The sequence below is a fragment of the Dromiciops gliroides genome, chromosome 1, assembly GCF_019393635.1.
Source record: "Dromiciops gliroides isolate mDroGli1 chromosome 1, mDroGli1.pri, whole genome shotgun sequence".
In the NCBI taxonomy this organism is placed as follows: domain Eukaryota; kingdom Metazoa; phylum Chordata; class Mammalia; order Microbiotheria; family Microbiotheriidae; genus Dromiciops; species Dromiciops gliroides.
Window position 1 is genome coordinate 114,879,370 of NC_057861.1, and position 22,305 is coordinate 114,901,674.

At 39.6% G+C, this 22,305-nt stretch overlaps 1 protein-coding gene across 1 annotated transcript in view; it reads right to left on the reverse strand.

The window, feature by feature from the left end:
* DEPTOR (DEP domain containing MTOR interacting protein) overlaps positions 1-22,305 on the reverse strand; it is a 172,035-nt gene that overhangs the window by 103,015 nt on the left and 46,715 nt on the right. The window contains exons 2-3 of the mRNA XM_043978971.1: positions 5,252-5,430; positions 4,041-4,164 (exon numbers count right to left, since the gene is read on the reverse strand). Of these exons, the coding sequence (XP_043834906.1) occupies positions 4,041-4,164; positions 5,252-5,430 (303 nt within the window). The remainder of the gene's footprint in view (positions 1-4,040; positions 4,165-5,251; positions 5,431-22,305) is intronic.

Genomic DNA, 22,305 nt, shown 5'->3' on the forward strand with positions numbered 1-22,305 from the left:
AACTTCGTCATAAGGCTCACTGCAGTCTGCAAATTTTCCTTTATGTTTTTGGCTGAGTGCTACTCTGCAGTTTCCTCCTGATTCCAAGATCATAACAGAAATCAGGTCCTGTGTGACTGACCTATCTGTCCTTCAATTTCCTCATTTATAAAATGAAAAGGGTTGGGTGAGATATCTCTCAGGCACTTTTTAGCTTCAAATCCTCAGTCTGTGATGCATAAATGAAGGCTAACCTACAGAGTTATCTGAAATGAAATGCTTGCCAATCCTAACTGATAAGGATGCCTCTGGATTGAAAAATAAAAATAAGCCTTCTTATGGATTTAGATAAAGAAAGACATTCTGAAAGAGTCCTCAGAATGTGAAGCCCAAAGATCAGAAGAACAGAGGTCGATAGCTGAAGAGGCTATCTGGTCCAAATAGTTGAGGAACCTAAGTTATGTTATGCCTAAATCTCCAGACTTTCCTTCTACAACTGGCAGGGGGAAGTGGTCCAAAAGCCAGCCTTCCCTGCAGCTGCCAGCCAGGACATCTATAACAGGAGTAGGAGCAAGAGGGATAAACTGGACTATGGTAGCTCTTTATCCTACAAGTCATACTCATTCCTCATTTTATAAATCAGCATGCCTCTTCTTAGGTAGTATATGCTTAGCACCCAGAAGCTGGGGTAATCAGCTCCATACATCAACTAAAGAGGAAGGGAAAAGACAACTTTGGCTCTGTTTCGAGACACTTTCCTCCCCCATGTGAGCAAACTCCAAGCAACAATATAAAGAAAAGACAATGTAAACACATGAACAAACACTCAGCAAGTTTCAGTAAAACCTCAACCAGAAACCACAGTTTCACAAAGAACTATTAATAGCACAAAGCAAATGATGACAAAAACAGGGGACCAAAACAAACATGGAGAACAAGGCAAACAAATTAGAGAGGGTATGGTGGTGTGGAATGAGAAGTAATCAGGAGTCAGAAGGGCTGGGTGCAAGTTCTGACTGATACTTACTCATTGTGGTAATCTTAGGCAGGTTACACAGTATCTTTCCACCTCATTTTCATCATCAGTCAAGTTGGGGTAATGATCCTTGCCCTCCCCATCTCACAGCCTAGTAGGGTACACTGCAGGGTGATCGTTACATTGACTAGAGCAGTTTAAGAAATTAGGGAGATCCAGGAGGGGGAAGAAGAGAGGAGAGGAGAGGAGGGGAGGGGAGGGGAGAGGAGGGGAAGGGAGGGGAGGGGAGGGGAGGGGAGGGGAGGGGAGGGGAGGGGAGGGGAGGGGAGGGGAGGGGAGGGGAGGGGAGGGGAAAGGCTGAAGCAGGATGAATGAGAATTGATAACTCATTTCATTGAGAATCTCTGCCTATCTCACAGAGTGGATATAAATGGTTCCAACTGCTCGCTCTCTCGCGCTCTCTCTCTCGCGCTCTCTCTCTCTCTCTCTCTCTCTCTCTCTCTCTCTCTCTCTCTCTCTCTCTCTCTCTCCCTCTCTCTCTCTCTCTCTCTCCTTTCTTCCCTCCCTCCCTCCCTTTCTACCCCTCTGGATCTCCCTCATTTCTTAAATTAGACTGATCAATATCACCATTATTCTGCAGCACACTGATCCTTTTTAAATTGGTCCTAAGGTGTGTAAAAAATGTCTATGCATTTCGGTTCAGCTGAGACAAGGTTTTAAGCCTCTATTTCCTTATCTGCAAAATGGAGATAACATTTGCTGTACCCACCTCACCATGTTGTTGTGAGATTCATGTGAGATAATGCATATAAAATGCTTTGCAAATTCTAAAGTGCTAAATAAATGGCAGTTATTATTCATGAATGAATAAATAAAGGATGCAGAAAAATTATAAAAAGCAAAGGCAAGAACTCAAGACCACAATAGTCTGAAATGACTTAATATGGGAATAAATAACTCAAATACAACCCAGCAGGCCCTGAGAATGCTGCTTTATCATGATAACAATCTTGAACTATTAATAAAGTGATTTTTTTTTTAATTTGGGGTTTTTAATTATGGGGAGAAGAAGGAAAGAATCATTTCAAATCACTGACTTCATTGATTTAGGGGACTCCCAGTGAGGAAACTCCCTTCATCAAAGTGTATGAGCAACTTTTCTGTAGCTTATGATCCTAGAGAGTTGCCAGAGGGCACTAAGGTGGCAGCCCAGATGGCACATAGAATGCTGGACTTAGAGTCAGGAAATCTTGAATTTAAATTGTGCCTCAAAAACTTGCTAGCTGCATGACCCTAGGCAAGTCACCTGACCCCTGCCTGACTCAACTTCCTCCTCTGTAAAATAAGGAATGGCTTGCCTAGGGTCCCACAGCCTGATCCTACGTGTCTTGGACAACTGTGAGGCTGCTTATTTATGTACCACATTTTGCTGCCTCCCAATAAATTCTATTTTCAGAGACAGGGAGAGGGCACCGCTTTAGACAACATTTCTCAACCAATGTTAGGAATCCAGAACAAGAGCGGAAAGGGTCTTGGCAGCAATAACCAGTTTGAAGATCTATGAGCAGATCATCATTCATTAGGGCTAAAGAGAGAACAATGAAATCACAAAGGTGATGTCATGACTTGCAGTGAATTTGGATTTAATTGAGGGAGGGTTGTGTGCAAAGTCACCAGCCTCACTCCTTCCTCCAGAGCCATCTGAGTCCAGTGGCAAGTTATACATCAGGATGACTGGAGATGGCCCCAGATCTTTGAGGCAATTGTGTTAAGTGACTTACCCAGGGTCACACACTTAGTAAGCATCAAGAATCTGAGGTCAGCTTTGAACTCAAGCTGGGTGGGACAGTGGATAGAGCACTGGCCTTAGAGTCAGGAGGACCTGAGTTCAAATCTGGCATCAGACATTTGACACTTACTGGCTGTGTTGCCCTGGGCAAGTCACTTAACTCAGGTTGTCTCAAACATTTGGGGTCATCTCTAGGTGTCCTGATATATATTTTCCACTGGACCCAGATGGCTCTGGAGGAGAGAGTGAGGTTGGTGACCTTGAACAGCCCTTCCTCACTTATATCCAATTCATTGCAAGTTATGATATCACCTCCTTAAAGTCACAGTTCTCTTCAAGAACAAAGGACAAATAACAACAAGGGCTGAATAACAGTACTAAGGGATATTTGTGCTGTTAGTCTTCTTCAGTATCATTTTATTCCAAGTTAGAACCCTCCTCCTAAGAAAAATCCCCATGTATCCCAACTACTTGATAGCCATTAACTGAGAAAAAAATCTGTATCTACAAATAAGCTCTTACTCTTTTTTCTTTTTCTTTTCTTTTCTTTTCTTTTTTTTTTTTTGCAGGCAATGGGGGTTAAGGGACTTGCCCAGGGTCACACAGCTAGTAAGTGTCAAGTATCTGAGGCCGGATTTGAACTCAGGTACTCCTGAATCCAGGGCCGGTGCTTTAAGCACTGCGCCATCTAGCTGCCCCCAGTTCTTACTCTTAATAGAAATTTAAAGCTTCTCTTTTTTTCTTTTGCTTTTAGAAATTTGCTAAAGCTATTTCATTATAGGACATAGAATTGAAATAATCTTTTTTATTAAGCAATCTTCCTAACTCCATTTCCTTTTCCTTTTTGTTGCAAGAAGAAAATCAAGTGAGTGGCTTGTTTTGCTTATATTAAAAAGGACAATTAAGTAACGCTTCCATAGAAAACATATGCAATGCACTGAACATCAAGGAGTACAAAAATCACCCTTTGTTAAGTCATGTAACAACTCTTCATAACCCCATTTGGGGTTTTCTTGGCAAAGATACTGGAGTGGTTTGTCATTTCCTTCTCCAGCTCATTTTACAGATGAGGAAACTGAGGCAAACAAGGTTAAGTGACTTGCCCAGGGTCACACAGCTAGTAAGTGTCAGAGGCTGGATTTGATCTTACAAAGTTGAGTCTTCTGAGTTCAGGACCAGTACTCTATCCACTGTACCACCTCACTGCCCCCCCAAATCACCCCATTACTCTCTAAAAGGGCTTTCTGGCCAATAGAATCATCAAGAATAGAGTAGAGGATTTATGATGCAACCTACTTTTCATACAATCTCTGTCCTCTCATGAATACTTTCACTTCATTGTCCAAAGGGAAGGTTCCATCATCTTTCCTGAAGCGGTAGAAGAGTTTGACATCCTTGAATTCCTTATGCTCATCACACACTGTAAGACAATATACATACAGAAGAAATTCAGTGGAGAAAGCTGATATACTTCTATTATAAGTTAATCATTATAATATGTGTGGAATAAAAAATTCCATTCCCCACAATTATGAATGAATTATACATGCATTAAGACCCTAAGGTTATCATCAGATGAGAATACATATATACTGGCTGTCACTTACTAGCTGTGTGACTATGGGAAAATTAGGTAATCCTTCTCTGATGCTCGATTTCTTTTAACTTTCTTGTCATGGTTCCGTTCTTTAGACTCAACACAAAGCAGACAAATGAGCAATTATACAGGCGTCTGTAGAGCATACAGCATGAAATTGAATAATTAAAGCAAAAAATGAATTGTCTATGGAGAATAACAAGGGCTGGTAGAAGATTAGTACCTGAAAGAAAAACTTGTTTAAATTAGGGTTGTATGTGTGTGTTCAGTATAATTCTGTTCAATTTGATACACATTTATGAAATGGTTACTACAGACATGTTTAAGGTATCATAGTTGTTGAGTCATTTTTCTTCTGTGTCCAGATCTTCATGATCTTACTTGGGGTTTTAAGATACTGGAATGGTTTATCATTTCAATCTCCAGCTCTTTTTATAGATGAGGAAACTGAGGCAAACAGGCTTAAGTGACTTGCCCAAGGTCACAGAGCTAGTAAGTGTCCGAGGTCAGATTTGAACTCAGAAGAGGAGTCTTCCTGACTCCCAGCCCAGCACTGCACCACCTAGCTATCTCAAGGTATCACAGACTGTGCATTTACAATATACTGTGAAAGAAATGCTGAGACATTGCATATGCCTTTAAAACATGAAAACATGAAATCTAAAAAGTGTTGGGAGAACCACAGATCATTTATTTTCATCTCCTCTGCAAGGAGGACAAAGGAACTAAAACACTGAAAAGCAATTTCAAGGAAATAGTCTGAAAGAGAAACTTCAAACACATTATTTTGTCAACTAAAGATGAATATGAAAAATTCTGATTTTTTCTTTAAGATTAGAAATGATGTCCTCCCCTCAAATTGATCTGTTGATTTAATATTTATTCAAGTGAATGTTAAAATCTGACTCACCATGATGAATAATACCCCGGTCTGCCAATTTTTGCATTAGTTTAATAGCTGTCTCTCTATCAGAAGCTTCTTTTCGATCAATCAGCCAGTCAATTAGCTCTTTGGCCACAAAGCAATTTGGATATGTCTTGAGGTGATGTCTTCGATCTTTAATCACTTTTTCTTCATGTAGCCTGAGCCTGGGGGAAAAATTAACAATCATGCCATAGCTGGATTTTGGAGATAACACAGTGAATTTTTACAAAATAATTCAACTAATTCAAATCTGTGATTAGTAAGGAACTCCCGTCTCTGGAAAGATGACTCCCAGATCTCCATATTCCCACCTCATCTCTCTCTTGAGATTCAGTCATGCGTCAGCAACTGCCTTCTGGATAGCTCCACCTGGATGACTCCTAGGTATCTCAAACACAATTATGTTCATAATAGAAATCATTCTCTTTCTCCTTAAACCCACTCCTTCTATTTCCAATTTATCTCCTTCTTTGGGGCATACCATCTTTCTGGGTTACCCAGATTTGCAACCCAATAGTAATCAATGCTTGACTCTCCCTCTCCCCCGTGTCAAATATGTATCAAGTCTCAAATACATTCCTTGCATTCCTCTCTACTCTCACGGACACCACCCTAGTCCAAGGTCTCATCACCTCTCAATTGATTATTGAAATGGCCTCCTAACTGGCTTCCCCCTCTCCAATTCATATTCCACATAGATCTAAACTGATATTCCTTAAAGCACAGTTCTGACCATGTCACTCCACTGATCAAGAAGTTTCAGTGGCTCCCTATTGACTTTAGGATCAAGTTTTTAAATTCCTTTTTTCTGTTAACCTAGATCCAACCCATCTTTCCCAGATGATCTCACATCACTCTCCTTACTCATAATGTTCCTGGCCAAGCTAATCAATTTGTTCTATAGACATGCCATTCCATCTCCAATAAGTGTGTCATTCCACAGGGTGACTCCTGAGCCTGGGATGTTCTAACTTCTTACCTGGAATCTCTGGTTCTCAAGGCTCTGCTCAAGTGCCACCTCTTAGAAGAGGCCTTTCCTGGTTTTTTAGTTGGTATTACTTCTCTAACCAGCCACTGAAATCAATTTATATTTATTTTACTCAGTGCTTCTTCAATTGAATTGAAGTTAATGGGAGGGATATGTCCTGGAAGACCTAAAGTCATTGCATATTTCTAGGGATGGCGCTGATAGGCTCATTGGATCATAATGCTATAACTAAAGTCAGTCATTTATGACCTTCTCATTTTACAGATGGGGAAACTGAAGCCCAGGGAAATTAAGGTCCCACGGGCAATAAGGATGAGAAACAGGATTTAAACCCAAGACCACTGTGGATAGTATCTCTGACCTAGAATCAGGAAGATTCATCTTCCTGAGTTCACATCTGGCCTCAGACACTTACTGGCTTTGTGACCCTGGGCAAGTCACTTAACCTTGTCTGTCTCAGTTTCCTCATATGGAAAATGAGCTGAAAAAGGAAATGGCAAAGCACTCTAGTATCCTTGCCAAGAAAACCCCAAATGGGGCCATGAAAAGTCAGATGCAACTGAAAATAACTGATCAACAACCTTCTGTTTCCAAAGCCAGTATTTTTTCCATTGCACCAGTCACCCAGGCTTAAAACTTCAGGCATCTCTGATTAACAACAACAACAATAGCTAGTATTTCTATGTGCCAGACACTTTGCTAAGCACTGTACAAATATTTTCTCATTTAATTCTCACTACAAGCCTTCGAGGTAGGTCCTATTATTATCCCCATTTTACAGTTAAAGAAACTGAGGCAAAGATATTAAGTGATTTGTCTAAGTGTGTACAGCTAGTAAATGAGGCTGGGATTCAATTCAGATCTTCCTGACTCCAGTCCCAGTGCCCTATCAACGGCTTCTCCTATCCTACAGGCAATTAGGTGACAACGTTCTGTTTATTCTATCTTGGCAATGTTTTTTTTAATATTCCATAGCCTTCTTTCCAACATGAAGCCTTCCCTGGCCCACCCTATAGTTAACAGCCTTCTTTTGACTTCACTCATGTAGCCCTTTTGACCTTGTTGAATGCCATTTGTTCGCCATTATAATTATCCATGTGTTTCTTTTACTGCTCCAAGTAGATGATGATATCAATTGGGACATCAGTACCTGGCTCATCCATCCTCTCCCATCATCCTTGAAGACTTCAATATTCATGTTAATGATCCCTCTAATGAACTGACTCCACAATTTCTCAACTCCCCAACTTCAATAATCTCCTTTTCTACTTCCGTTCCTTGTTTGTTTGGGAAAAGGTCAGGGAGTTTTCATGGGCTATAAGCTCAAAATGAGTGGGATACAGGAGCCAATGAGCATAGCTTCCAGGAATAAGTAGCTTAGAGCCTTACTGTACTCTGCCCCATCTTCTAGAGTCCCATATTAACCCTCACCAACTCTTAGGAATTGTTCTACTTTTAAGATCTAGGCCTTTGAATTTTTCTCTCCAGCTTCAAACTTCTGTGATGGTCCCTTGTGGGGTTTCCCATTTTTAATCAATGACTTGGCTAAAAATACACTTATCAAATTTGCACATGACACTACACTGAGAGGGACAACTGACGTGCTGAAAGCAGGGTCAGGGACTACAAATATCTTGATGGGTTCTTGCAATAAGCTGAATAGAATAGGTTTCATTTTTTGGAGAGAGAAATCCAAAGCTTTCCACTTGAGTTCAAGAAATCAACTTCAAATATAGAAGCTGGAGGAGAAATGGTTGGACAGCAGCTTGTCTGAGAAAGATCTGGGGGTTTTAGTTGGCTTCCAGCTCAATGTGAGTCAGCAGAGTGATGTGACTGTGATCTTAGGCTGCATTAAGAGAAGCAAAGCTTTAAGGGGGAAGGAGGTGGTCACCCCTCTCTTATCCTCCTTAGTCAGACTACGTCTGGACAACTGTGCTCATTTCTGGGTACTAGAGTTTGAGAAGGAAACTGAGGAGCTGGAGAACCTCCTCGGGAGGGCAACTAGGATATGGTGAAGGGAGTTGAGTCCATATCACAAGGGGACAGTGTGAAGGAGCTGGGCAGAGTTAGCCTGCAAAAAAGAAGAATGGGAAGAACACAATCATTGTCTTTAAGTTGGAAGGGCTGATTGTGTGGAGAATGGATGTGATTTATTGAGTCTGGCCCCTGGGGGGAAAACCAGGACCAATGTATGGAAGGTGAAAAGAGCCTTGGGCTTGATGTCCAGCCCCTAGAACTATCCAACAGTGGAACAGGTTCCCCTGGAAGGAGACTGAGTTCCCCCTCATTGCAGGTCTTCAAGCAGAGGCAACAGATTGATGCTATACAATCTTCAGCAAGGTTGTGTGCAAACTGGGATAGAGAGCTGGGCCTGGAATCAGCAAGACCCGAGTTCAAATCCAACCTCAAACACTTATTAGCTATGTGGTCCTGAAAAAATCATTGAACCTCTGTTTGCCTCAGTTTCCCAAAATGTAAAATGGGGGTAATAACAGCACCTACTTTGCAGAGTTGTTGTAAATATCAAATGAAATCATATTTCTAAAGTACTAAGAACAGTGCCTCACACAACTATATAGTAGGCGCTATATAAATGCTTCTTCTCTTCCCCACCTCACCCAAGTGCTTTATAAACCTAGATGAGCTATATAAATGTTATCTGTCATCATTTTTATCCTCTTATCGATGCCTCTTTCTTCCTTCACTGGTCTATGGCACCATCATTCAACCCATTTTCTGAGTTTAAGACCTTGCAGCTATCTTTGAGCTCTCCTTCTCCCTCACAGTTGATGTCCATTTAAGTTATTAAACCCATCAGTTCTGCCTTTGCTACACCTTTCTCATCTGTCCTATCATGGTTGTCATCGTCTTCTTCTTCTGGGTGGGGCAGTGAGGGTTAAGTGACTTGCCCAGGGTCACACAGCTAGTTTAGTGTCAAGTGTCTGAGGCTAGATCTGAACTCAGGTCCTTCTGAATCCAGGGCTGGTGCTTTATCTACTGCGCCACCTAGCTGCACCCCCGGTGCTGTCTTCTTGATTTCCATGGCTACTACTCTCATACAGGCCCTCATGCTGACCCACATGCATTATTCCTAAAGAATCCCAACAGGTTTTCCCACCACTGCTCTCTCCTCTCCAATGTCTCCTTCATATCACTTGCAGAATAATCTTCCTTTTGCAAAAAAAAAAAAATGATCAAATCATTCATGCCACTGCTCAAAAATTCTCTGTGACTCTACTGTCTACCAGGTAAACTTTAAAAGGTACTGCCTCTCATTCAAGGACCTCTGGCGTCTGGTACCACCAATACCTTTCCAGTCTTACTTCATATTACTCTCTTTAAATACTTCATATTACTCCTTTTTAAATGCATCCCACACCTCAGCCACGAGGTGCATGTTTTTCTGTCTCCGTGCTTTTCCTCACTCTGTTTGCAAAGTCTGGAAATCCTGCCTCCTTATGTTCACCTGTTACATCCCTATATATCTCTTAAGGAGCAACTCAAATTCCATATCTTTTATAAAGGCTTCCTTGATTTCCACTTTCCCCTTAATGACCTTTCCCCTTAGACCTCACATTGTCTTACAATCCTCAAAAGTCAATCAACAAGCCTATATAAAGTACTAACTTCATTTCATTCCTAATAGTGGGTAGCCTAGCTCTCAGTATGTATTTTCTTCCCCTAGTACAGTGTTAACTCCATCAGAACAGCGACCTTGTGTATAGCTTCTACCTCTCCCTCCCCCTGCCCTCACCAGCAGAATGCCCTGTACACTGTGGACAATTAATATTTGTTGAAGGTGGGGTCTGTTATATCTCAGTCTTGAATCTCCTCCAGTGCCTAGCATAGTGCTTCGCACACAATAGAAACTCAGTAAATGTTTGTTGAATATAATTATGATGTTCAGGGATATACAAACTGGCAAGAACAAAGTATCCCTGCCCAGCCTTAATCACTCACAGCTAAAGCTGCCAATGATTATGTCTGATGTGCTCTGGAGAAAACACAAGAAAACCAATTCAAGTAAACAAACATTTATGAAACTCCTATTTAATTCTGCAAGACTGTAAGGAGGAATGTTGGACATGGAGTCAGGAAGACTTGGGTTCAAATCCTGCCTCCAGCACACACTAGCTCTGTGACCTTGGACAAGTCATTTAATCTGTATTTCCTCAGGCAGTTCCTAAGGATTTATTTACAAGATGCAATGTGCTTTGGTGAAGGGAGTTACCATACCAGGAGTTCCCTACACTAACCAGATGCAAGACAGGATAAGCATTCATTAACAATGCAGGGGGATGAGGAAAAGTATGATACAGTGGAAAGAACACTGGCTCTTGAGTCAGGGGACCTAAATTCTTATATTATCTGTGTGACTTTAGTCAAATAACTTTAACCTTCCTAAGACTCAGTTTCATCATCTATAAAATGAGAGAGATGGGAGGTTGAACTAGATGGTCTTGGAGATCTATGATCCCCCAAATTCTCCCCACTCTCCCTCATCCCTGCTCCCTGGTATCTCTGCATTGTACTGCAGTAAAGGGTAAAAAAAAAAAAACCTCATAAAGAAAGCTTTTGTCCAGAGTAGGTTGCCTGCACACTTCCACATCTTTTTATCTGTTTTGAGGACCTCAGTCTCCCTGTCTCCCCAAAGGTGGAAGTGCAGTGACCATTCCTGTTCCTAATTCCACTGCTGATTAGCACAGAAGCTTTGACCTTCGTTTCTTTTTTTTTTGAAAGTATAATTTTTTTCAAATGTATTTATTTCTTTGTTTTAGATCATTAAAGTATTTTATTATTTTCCAGTTACATGTAGAGATAATTTTCCACATTTGTTTTTATAAGATTTCTAGTTCCAAATTTTTCTCCCTCCCTTTCTTCCCTCCCCCCTCCCCAAGACAGCAAGCAATCTGTATAAGTTATATATTTGACCTTTATTTCTTTTTTTGTTTTTTGGGTTTTTTTAGTGAGGCAATTGGGGTTAAGTGACTTGCCCAGGGTCACACAGCTAGTAAGTGTTAAGTGTATGAGGCTAGATTTGAACTCAGGTACTCCTGACTCCAGGGCCGGTGCTCTATCCACTGCGCCACCTAGCTGCCCCTGACCTTTATTTCTGACCTAGATTGGTTCACCCATCCTTAGGCAGCCTGGCATCACCACTCACCATATTGGCGCTGGACTTGTTCTAGACACCCATTTGGCTTAGTCCACTACAGCTCAGAATTCCTAAACTAAAATAATCCACCTCTCTTAGCCTCCCCAGCAGCAGGGATACAGGCATGTACCACCATGCACAACACTGCCATCTTTGTAGGAACTGGATAAACAAAGGAAGGGAAAATGAAAAGTTAGGAAGGGGAGAAGAGGGGTTAGTAGAGGAGGTCGGACAATAACTTCAAAAAGACTGGGAGGAAAAAATGCTTCCTTGTGATGCACAGTTATCCCTTCCCTGTAGAACTTTAAGAAACCATCCTAGAAGCCATCTTTGTTTTCAGGGAAATTTGTTCCTGTGAATATCAATCTGAAACCAGAATAAACAGACCTGTAACAGAAATAAGAATAATTAGACTGCTGCTAAATCAGTCCTACTCTTCCTTTTAATTAATACAGTGACAGGAACATTGCCTAATTGGTTGAAAAGTATTCAGGCTGGCAGACTGTTTTGCATTAATTCTTAGACATAATGCCTGTCAGGGATCCATGACACATGAATTCTAATTTGTTAACAAATCAGAAATGTGTAACCATCTACTCATAATTTGATGGAAGAGAAATGTGTGAGGAATAAAAAAGGGAGAAGAAGGCTACAATGGAAAGAGTACTGCCCAAGGACCTGGGTTCAAATCCTTTCTCTAATACTTAATACCCATGTGACCTTAGTAACTTAAACCATCCTGGGCCTCAGTTTCCTCACCTATAAAATGAGGGTGTTGTACCACAGGCCCTTCCTAAGTCCTTTCTAGACCTCGGTCCTCTGGTTCTCTGGCCTCCTGTATAATTTCTTTTTTTTTTTTAGGCTTTTAAGGATTTATTAAAAGATATAAGATAGTAAAGATAGAGAAAGATTGAGAATAGATTCCTTATAGCATGGAAATCCTAGCCTTCCTAACCGCCCACATGAAATTCTGCCACCACGCCGATGTCTCAAACAAAAAGAGCTCCTGTATAATTTCTTGAGTAGAAACTAACAAATATGAAATATGAAAGGTATCTGTGAGATCTTATACTAAACACCTTTTTAAAAGGCAGCATTTCTTTTAATCCTACACTTCATACTGATCACCACTATTGGGAAATTTAGAGCTTTCTAATTACCACAAGATCCTGGCATATTCTGAATCTTCTGAATTTAAAAATTAGAAGCCTAAGCAGGTGGAAAAAACAGTATTTAACAAACATTTATTAAACACCTAGGCAGCCAGGTGGAGCAGTGAATAGAGTGCTGAGCCTGGAGTCAGGAAGCCCCAAGTTCAAGTGTTACCCCAGACACTAGCTGTGTGACCCTAGGCAAGTCACTTAACCTCTGTTTGCTAGGGCATCCATGTGGGGTTAATATAATGGAAGCCAAGAACAGTCTGGAAATATGAGGTGGGCCAAAAGTCACAAATATTTAATAACACCTTTATTTTTTGTTTTAAATTTACAATACCATAGCATCACATACAGCATATACAGGAAATGAATTTACATTACATATGAAAAATCAAATCTTATAAATGGCTAAAAATAAAGCACAAATAATTTTCAAAACGTTATTAAAACATCAGACCCCTTCGTGACTTCTTGGCCCACCCTGTATAAAAAAGGCAATTCTGGTGATAACTAAAGCCATAAGACAAAACTTGGATTCAACCAACGAATTCTGTACCCTATATTTTAAGACAGTCACTCTTAGGTAAATAGCTTTCTTCTATCTGGGGAGAAAAATCAGAATCTAACAGGTGATTATCAAAAACTAGGGAAAAGGGTAAGAAAAATAAAAACCCTGCTAGCCTAAGTTTCCTCAGAACCTAGGATTGTTTGTTTGTTTCTTTTTTTTCTTTCTTTCTTTCTTTCTTTCTTTCTTTCTTTCTTTCTTTCTTTCTTTCTTTCTTTCTTTCTTTCTTTCTTTCTTTTCTTTTTCTTTTTTTTTTTAGGATTCTGTTTCTGACAGTGGCTTTAAAGGGTGCTTTGTGGGAAGGCATTAGTTACTCTCCAAAAGGTCATCCTCATGGCTTAGATGTATCTCCAAAAAGTTTTCATTTCCTTTGATAACCAATTCTTCAGTGAATAATAGCTAGCATTTAGTATAGCACCAAAGTGCTTTACATGTTATCTTATTTAAGTGTTACCACCACCTTAGGAGGTATTCTTATTATCCCCACTCTATACATGAAGAAGCTGAGGCTGAGTAAGGTCAAGTGGCTTAATTTGTGGAAAACTGTTCTAAAAAAACCACACCACATGAATTAGATTTTGAGTATGGCAAAGTAGATAGACTGTTGGGTTTGGAGTCAAGAAAGCCTGGGTTCAAATCCTTCCTCTGAAGCTTACTAGCTGTAGTCTTAAAAAACTCTCTAAGACTTAGCTACTAAATTAGAGACTTGGTGTAATTTGTGCTGATAGAGGGGGTTTTCTCACAGATCCTTCCTAAAATGTGGCATCCATAATTGAATACAGTACTCTGGATTTGATGTGAAGAGAGGAAAGTGTAGTCAAACGAGCAGCACCCCATTCTCATAAGTATAAATGTCTCTTTGTGTAGCCTGGGAAGCTAATAGTTTTTTATTTGTTTGGTTTTGGTTTGGTTTTGGTTTTTTTGGTCTAGCATGTCACACCTTTGAATGCTAATGAGCTTGCAGTTCATCAAGATATCTGATTCTTTTTCAAAGGAACTGTTGTGTAATCATATATCTACTATCTGCACCCTATTGAGGAATTTTATTTCAAAGTTCACTTATATTAAAAGTGTGATGTAGAGTACTAACTACATTACAGGACAAAATTAATAGCCAATAATCATTTAATAAGCAGCTGGGTGGTGCAGTGGATAGAGTGCTGGACCTGGAGTCAGGAAGAGCTGAGTTCACATCTAGCCTGGATGCTAACTAGATATATGACTTCTGGCAAATCATTCGGCATTCAATTGGTTCAGTTTCCCCACCTGTAAAATGGGAATAATAATCATACCTACCTCCTGGTGTTGTGAGGATAAAATGAAATATTTATAAAGCACTTTATGACTTTAATTCACTATATAAATGCTAATTACTTATTATTTGCTAATTATTTAACCAAAAAAAAGTGCTCCATATTGTGTTAGACCCTTTCAGGGTTACAAAAAAATAAGACAAAGGCCAATCAATGAACAGTGAAGGACATAAGCATTTCTATTATTATTCAATTTTTTGATCCCAGTGGTTAAGAAATTTAAATATGAAATACAAGTATGAAATCTTCCCCTCATTATTCTCAGGCAGCTGGTCAAAATGCTCTAGACAAAAGGTAATTTTGCATGTACTATTTCCGTCCAGCTAAGGAACAGCTAAAATTGCATCAGATAATTTCCTCTTTCAAGAGAACAAATATAATTTATTCTTCCTTGATGAATAAAGTCCTCCTCCAGTGCCTCATCATGGTGTACAGGTGACGCTGAGTTCACAAAGGCAGAAGGTCTAAAACGGTCTTTACAAACTGGAAGGGCTTAGAACACAGACCTGGCAACACACAATCTTGCTATGGAGGGACCAGTCTAAATGCCCAGAGAGACTCATCACCAGATGTTATAAGATGATGAGTGCTAAAATACATATAATCAATGGCAGGCATCCTTATATATGGATGAGTTGCTCATTTTCAATTTGACTTTGACACAAAGGTCAGAATCAATGCCAAATTAAAATCAGGAAAAAATAAGAAGAAAACACTCGATGTGACTACAGTAGCTCCAATCCAGTATTTTTAACTAAATAGTCAACTCCAAAAAATGGTAAGTGGAGGGGGAAAAGACATCATCTGTAACACCATTTCACAGAGAAATTTAACCAATGAAAAAACAGGAGGCTAAAGGAGTCTATTTGGCCACAAAACATGTTTTTGATAAGATGATACAAGGTAGCCAGTGATAATTCCAGTTTAGAGTACAAACTCATTTGACAAACAATACAAAAGAGGGAGAAAGAAGATGATGGGCAATCCTGCCTCACAAAACCAAGAAAAGCACCTGAGCAGAAAATGGAATGAGACCCAACTGAAGCTGATCATCCTGACTCCACTTGTTAAAGGAAAAAGAAAAAGACAAGAAATATCTCATGTGTACTGGTGTTTCTATAATGATCTATTCTCAACCATAATGGCAGCGTACCACCTCCTTTGGAGTCTCCCATTTAAGTGTCAACATAGGAGGAAATGATAGGAAAGTCCAGGAAAGGCGGCTTGACTCAACCAGAGACTTAAAAAAGAAGCCCATCCTGGAGGCAACACATTTTAAAGATGTTTAGTGACTTATTTTCAGGGTATTTCAAAGAGGAATATTTCAAAAGGGAAAAAAAAAACACCAAAAGACAGTATTTTGACCCCAAAGAAAGCCTCCTGAAAAGACATTAGTGACTAAGAATTCTTATACCTATTTTCACATCTCTATAAAATCAATATGAGAAGGGTCCTGTACACACATTGAAGGCATCCTTGATGAGGACATGAAAGGGAAACATTCTTTCACAGATTATTTTCTTAAGCAGATCAGCTCTTCAAAGTCATACAACTGACTGTGAGATACAGGGAATAAAAGATCCCACTGTGCCTATTTATTTTTCCCCAAAAGTATCTGATTCAGTGAAACAAGTTCTTAAAAGTTTTCTTGGGTGGGGGCAGCTAGGTGGTGCAGTGGATAAAGTACTGGCTGTGGATTCAGGAGGACCTGAGTTGAAATCCGGCCTCAGACACTTGACACTTACTAGCTGTGTGACCCTGGGCAAGTCATTTAACCCCAATTGCCTCACCAAAAAAAAAATTTTTTTCTTGGACAAAATGTCTCCTACCCATACATTAAAATCCTACAAGATACTATGGCAGGTGTGATCATAAAGATAACTGTTTGGTTTTAGCATCAATCAAGCCTTAAAACAGGAATATTCTAGTATGTTCAGAAACTTACTAGCTGTGTGACTCTGGGCAAATGACTTAACCCTGTTTACCGTTGTTCTCATTTGTAAAATGAGCTGGAGAGAGAAATAGCAAACCCCTCCAGTATCTTTGCTGAGAAAACTCCAAATGGGGTCACAAAGAGATGGAAACAACTGAAATAACCCAACAATAAGCATGTTTACAACTCTAATAAATGATATACTGTATAGCAAGATTCTTTATTGATTACAAGATATTCCAAATGCTCCTATTCACAAAAGATAAAAGATGACTATATTAAATCCTGAAAGATTGAAAAACCCTCCTCCATAAAATTCATAATCATTTGAAAGAAATCAGGCAAGCCATTTACAAAGTGGACAAAAAACACACATTGCCTAGATTACAACATGAAGTTTAATGAACATCTCATGAGATACCCATTGTCCACTTCTATCAAAGTCTGTCTGTACAAGTGGAAAGTGTACATGGCTAAGAATCAAACAGGGGAGGAACTGGATGGATTGCACTTGGTAAATTAAGCAATGTTTTCAATGATCCCAATATACATGTACCTTTAACTCCAGTATTCTTTCAGAGTACCGCAATTACATAAGAATCAGAATTGAAGGAAGCCCAAAGAACTATGAAAAGACACATCATAGTTTTAAGTACACAAAAGCATGTTACGAACATGGACTCAAGAAAGGAAATGAACGATATAGTCATAAAAGAAAGTGATTTTGTCACATTGGAAGAGTGAGGAGAAGATAAGCACCGTGCTGTGTTCCTCTACCCTTGCAATTAAAATAAAATCCAGGGGAAAGCTTCTGGCATGTTGGATGGATTGTTAGAAATTATGAAGGAAAAATAATGGCAAAGATCACAAAAAGCATTTAAGGGTATGATTTCTACCAGTGGAAAGAGTACTCATACCAATAAGATCATAGATACAAAGTTTCAAAATTCATAAAATTTATTATAAGTTTATATAATAAAAAATTTAGAAATAATTGCCCCCAAAAGTTATTGGAGAATTGCAGCTGTCAGAGAAAAAGAAACAAAAGGGGAATAAAAGGACATATTTTTAAAGGATCATAAATCTCACCCAAAGTGAATGCTATAATTAAAAAACACTGCAAGCTTAATAGCAGGGTTCAAAGTGTAAGCCATATGATTTGTGTGATATTGCTTGGATAAGAATGTTTTAACTTAACAGCTATTGTTCACTCCATATGTAGTATAACAACTCACATCTGCATCTTCTAAATTAGAAAACCTGGACATTGCAGTTTGCTGAAGTCATTCAGAAAAATCAAATCATGACAATAAGTATCAAACCATGAGTCTGGTGTCTCAGTAAAATTAGAGGGGGAAAGACTTTTCATTGAAACTTGGGTGATACTATATAAACATCAAAAAAAACCTCACAAAACAGTCCAGAAAAACAGATATTAACACATCCCCTTTACTAACCACAATACAAAAAAAAATATTTTAAAAGGGTCCATTGAAGAAAATATTACAATTAATTGTAGATTAAAAGCTTTAGAATTACTGGGCCATAGAACATAGATCATTTCATTAACGATTATGCCAATGAAACCGAAAAAGAAAAAAGGCAGGAAAGAAAGAAAGAAAGAAAGAAAGAAAGAAAGAAAGAAAGAAAGAAAGAAAGAAAGAAAGAAAGAAAGAAAGAAAGAAAGAAAGAAAGAAAGAAAGAAAGAAAGAAAGAAAGAAAGAAAGAAAGAAGGAAGGAAGGGAGGAGGGAGGGATAAAGGAGGGAGGGAGAAGAAAGGAAGGAGGGAAGGAGGGAGGAGGAAGGAAGGAAGGAAGGAAAAAAGAAAGAAAAAGAAAGAAACTTGGGTGGGAAAATTGATAGATTTTTCTGGCTCTCGTTTTCTTTTGCATCAGTCAGATACATCTGTTTTTCCCACCTGATGATATAGGTAACAGGAAACATGTAACAAAGAAGGACCATGGGAGACAGCTAGGTGACGCTGTGAATAAAGCACTGGCCCTGGATTTAGGAGGACCTGAGTTCAAATCTGGCCTCAGACACTTGACACTTAACTAGATGTGTGACCCTGGGCAAGTCACTTAACTCTCATTGCCTCCCCCCCAAAAAAAGGACCATGGTAGCAGTCATATGCAGAAGACTAATGCAATTTCTGTAGGCAAAAGAAAATGTCAAAGGGCTGCAACTTATGATCCAGGCTCAAAAACATAAGGAAGGGCTCAGAGGCTCTGGGATGTCAAGGACACACTTGTTAGTGGCCTTATGACACAGAGTCATCACCCATCCTTTGGTGTACTTTGTACCCATGAGGCCAAGCAGCTTACATCTCACATCTGGAGGTACAAGACTTTCCCAAGGGAAATACCACATAACACAATGGAACACAAATATAGACATAGAGAGAGAGAAGCACCTAGGAACCTCCCAGAGCCACATTCCCATGCTACTGAGAAGTTTCATCTGACTTGATTGTTTTCTTCCTTCCAATACAATTGGTTCTGTGGCCAATTATTTTATTATTCTAATAACATTTATATAGCTCTTACTATGTGCCAGGCACTGTGCTAAGTGTTTTACATGTATTATCTCACTTGATCCTCACAACAACCCTGGGAGGTAGGTACTATTATTATCATCTCCATTTTACAGATGATGACTGAGATAAACAGAGGTTAAGAGACTTGTCCCACATCATGAAGCTACAATGTGTAGGAGGCTGGATTTAAATTCAGGTCCTCCTGACTCCAAACCCAGCCAACTAATCTGTTTAGGATCACAACCCCTGCACCTCTGGGTCCTTTGCCTTTTATCTTCAGCCTAGAGGCAGTTTGAGAATGTGAGAAGCTTGATACCCTCATTAGTGATACAGACTTACTATTCTCAAAGCTCAACCTTATTTTCCTGAATATTAGCCACAGGGAATTTTTTCTGAGCAAATGATTTTTGAAAACTATTTGCAACAGTTCATCAACAAGCATTTCATTAACCATCTTGGTAGGGTTTTTCTCTGCTATACAGATAATTTAATATATTCCACTAATAAAACATCATTGGTATTCTTGTGATTCCCTATTTAGGAGGTATGGTGCATGGCTCATTGAGCCAGGAACAAAGACTGGGTCAGAAAAGCATTGGCTCTATAGCAGGACCTTCCAGTCAATTCTCCTAGGGCTTTAAGGAAGAAATCTATCCTCTCTAACTTGTCTGCAAGTGTAATTTAGATGGAAAGCCCAGCAGGAGAGAGATCAGGTCTAATTCTGCATTCTGTGTTTCATGAAGCAAGATGTCATATACCATGGGAGATGAGAGCTGGTAAGGAAGATCCTTCTACACGCCCCCCCCCCCCAAACAAACACATACTGGTGATGTGATTGTCCTGGGCAAGTCATTTACCCTCTCAGAACTCTAGACAGCTCTCTATGACTACAAGTTTGAGAGTAGGCGAAACCTTGAGATCAGTATACTAAGTTTCCTTACCCAGGGGGTTCCTTAGACCAATTAAAACATTGGTTCAGTCCCTGTCTCCTTTGTTTCATGCAGCATCTACTTTATTCCTCATCATTTATCCTCAGGAATAATATTCTGTTCCTCTATTAAATGAGGATAGCACCTGGTCTTTTGTCTATTTTAGGCTTTAGCTGGTTTAAAGAGTACAAAGCACTTTGGGAATAATGAGGATAAGAAGTTAGGAAACATCAGGAACCAAACATATATTTCACACAATAGAAGATAATTAGAGCAGTTTGAAAGAAAACTGCTTTCATTCAGTAGAATGTAAGCTACCTGAAGGCAGGATCTGTTTAATTTTGTTTTTGCATTCCCAGTACCCAGCACAGTGCCTGGCAAATATTAATAAGAAGAGCTCAATAACTGCTTGCAGAATCAAACTGAATTGAATTCTATGTTTGTCTAAGTCAATACTCACCTTAGATAAGATTTCTAGGAGCTACAGAATGTGTCAATTTAAAACTACACCAGGACAATCAGTGTACATACATAACACAATACATACATACATACATGTATACATGTATGTATATATGAAAGCAAGAGTCTGTGTACATACACACATATATATGTATATATGTGATACCTTTAAAAGATACATTATTAACATGAATACTTTGTCCTTTTTAATCTGTAAACATAGGGTCCAGTTAGGGGGATCTCAAAGTCATCACTTCCTTTCACCTCATAACTTTTATAATTACACAAGTTTTTGCTTGTGTCCCATCTTTTTCCTAAATTGTTTTCTTTTCTAATGAAACAAAAAACAGTTGGCCACAAGACCTCCGGCTGTGTACTGATCAGTAATAAGACCGGTGTCTTTTCTACTTACACAGCACTTTTCCAAGAAATTCATGTTATTAATTCTGTTTAAACACCACACCTCTAAAGGAGTCAGATGATAAATCTTCGTTTTCCTATCTAACAGGTGAAGAAACTGGCACAGAGAAATTAAAAAGACTTACTCAAGAGAAAGTGTGTCATAGGGGCAGAACTAATTAAAGGACCCATGCCTTCTCTGTCTTGAGCTCTGTCTGTTCAAGTGGGCCTTGCTTCCCTAAGTAAGGTAAGGGATTTTCTACCTGAAAGTTCTTGGTGCTTCTACCCTGTGGTAGAACCTCTCTAATGACAGAAAGACAAGACTAATCTTCAAGAAGGGAAGTCTCTAGGGTCTAGAATGCAGGGTGATTACCCTGGGCTCTTCTTCTCTTTGGGTTATGTAATACTCTGCACCCAGGGCTGAACAAGTCAACAGGTGAGGTGAAGGAGATGCTACTAGAGGTACAGAGATAACATATGATTGTATGCTATCTTCCCCTTCCACCCAATATAACAAGGGCAACCCAGGCAAAGCTGAGACTGGTTGCCTGGTAATAATGTCCTAGTCAGGCCTTCCCCACAGGCTGGTCAGGTTATCTGTTTCTCATTTATGGCATCCCTTCCTCTGTTCTCTCCTTGATATTGACTTTAACCAGCTCCCTTGTCCTGTGGCTTTTCATACTTTGGGTCACCCCAGTCTTGGGTCATCCCAACTATCTAAATTCTCTTCCTACTCTTATGCTGTCAAACACTCTGTAGGAAGTCATAAAACTTGATTGTTTGATTGTATCCTTTACAAACTCATGTTATCTGATTTCAAGTGGGCTCTCACTGCTGCATGGCAATCCTTTTATTCTTCTCTGATTGCGTATCACAGCCCCTCAAAAGCTATACCAAAACTTCTAGGTAAGGTGCCAGTGCCACTCTCACCTCTTTTTCAGCAAAAGAACTCAATTCTTGATTTTTGTAGAAAATGGAGGTTGTCTCAATTTCTCTCATCTCTCCTACTCTATAATTCAAACCATCTCTACTTCAGCACTGATCTCTTTTACTCTAACCTCTGAGGAAAATGTGGTTCTTTTTGCCAAGGCCAACTCGACCAGTCAGTCTGTCTGTCTGTCTGTCTGTCTCTCTCTCTCTCTCTCTCTCTCTCTCTCTCCTCCCTCCCTCCCCTCTACTCTCCCTCTCCCTTTCTCTGTTTCTCTCTGTCTCTCTCATACACATTCTTTAATCTTTTCCTGTTTACCTTTCCCCCCTGCCCAGTGCCTACAAATATATCCAGGTTCCCCCATCCCATCCTTTAAAAAATCACTTGATCCTAGCACCCCCTCAAGCTACAATCTTCTGTCTCTTTCACTGAAAACTCCAAGAAGGTGTCATCTACTTTTACTTCCTTTCTACGCACTCATTTCTCATTCAACTGAAAGGCTTGCTTAGTTGCCAAATCTGATGGTTTCTATCCTTATCCTTTCATAACTTTTCTGAATTTTTTTACTCTGTTGACTATTCCTTCTTCCATGATACTCCATGATATATAAGAGAACTAGAAGATACTGATGTAACAGGAGCCAAGGCTGGAGAGAGCCCCCTTGGTTCCTATTA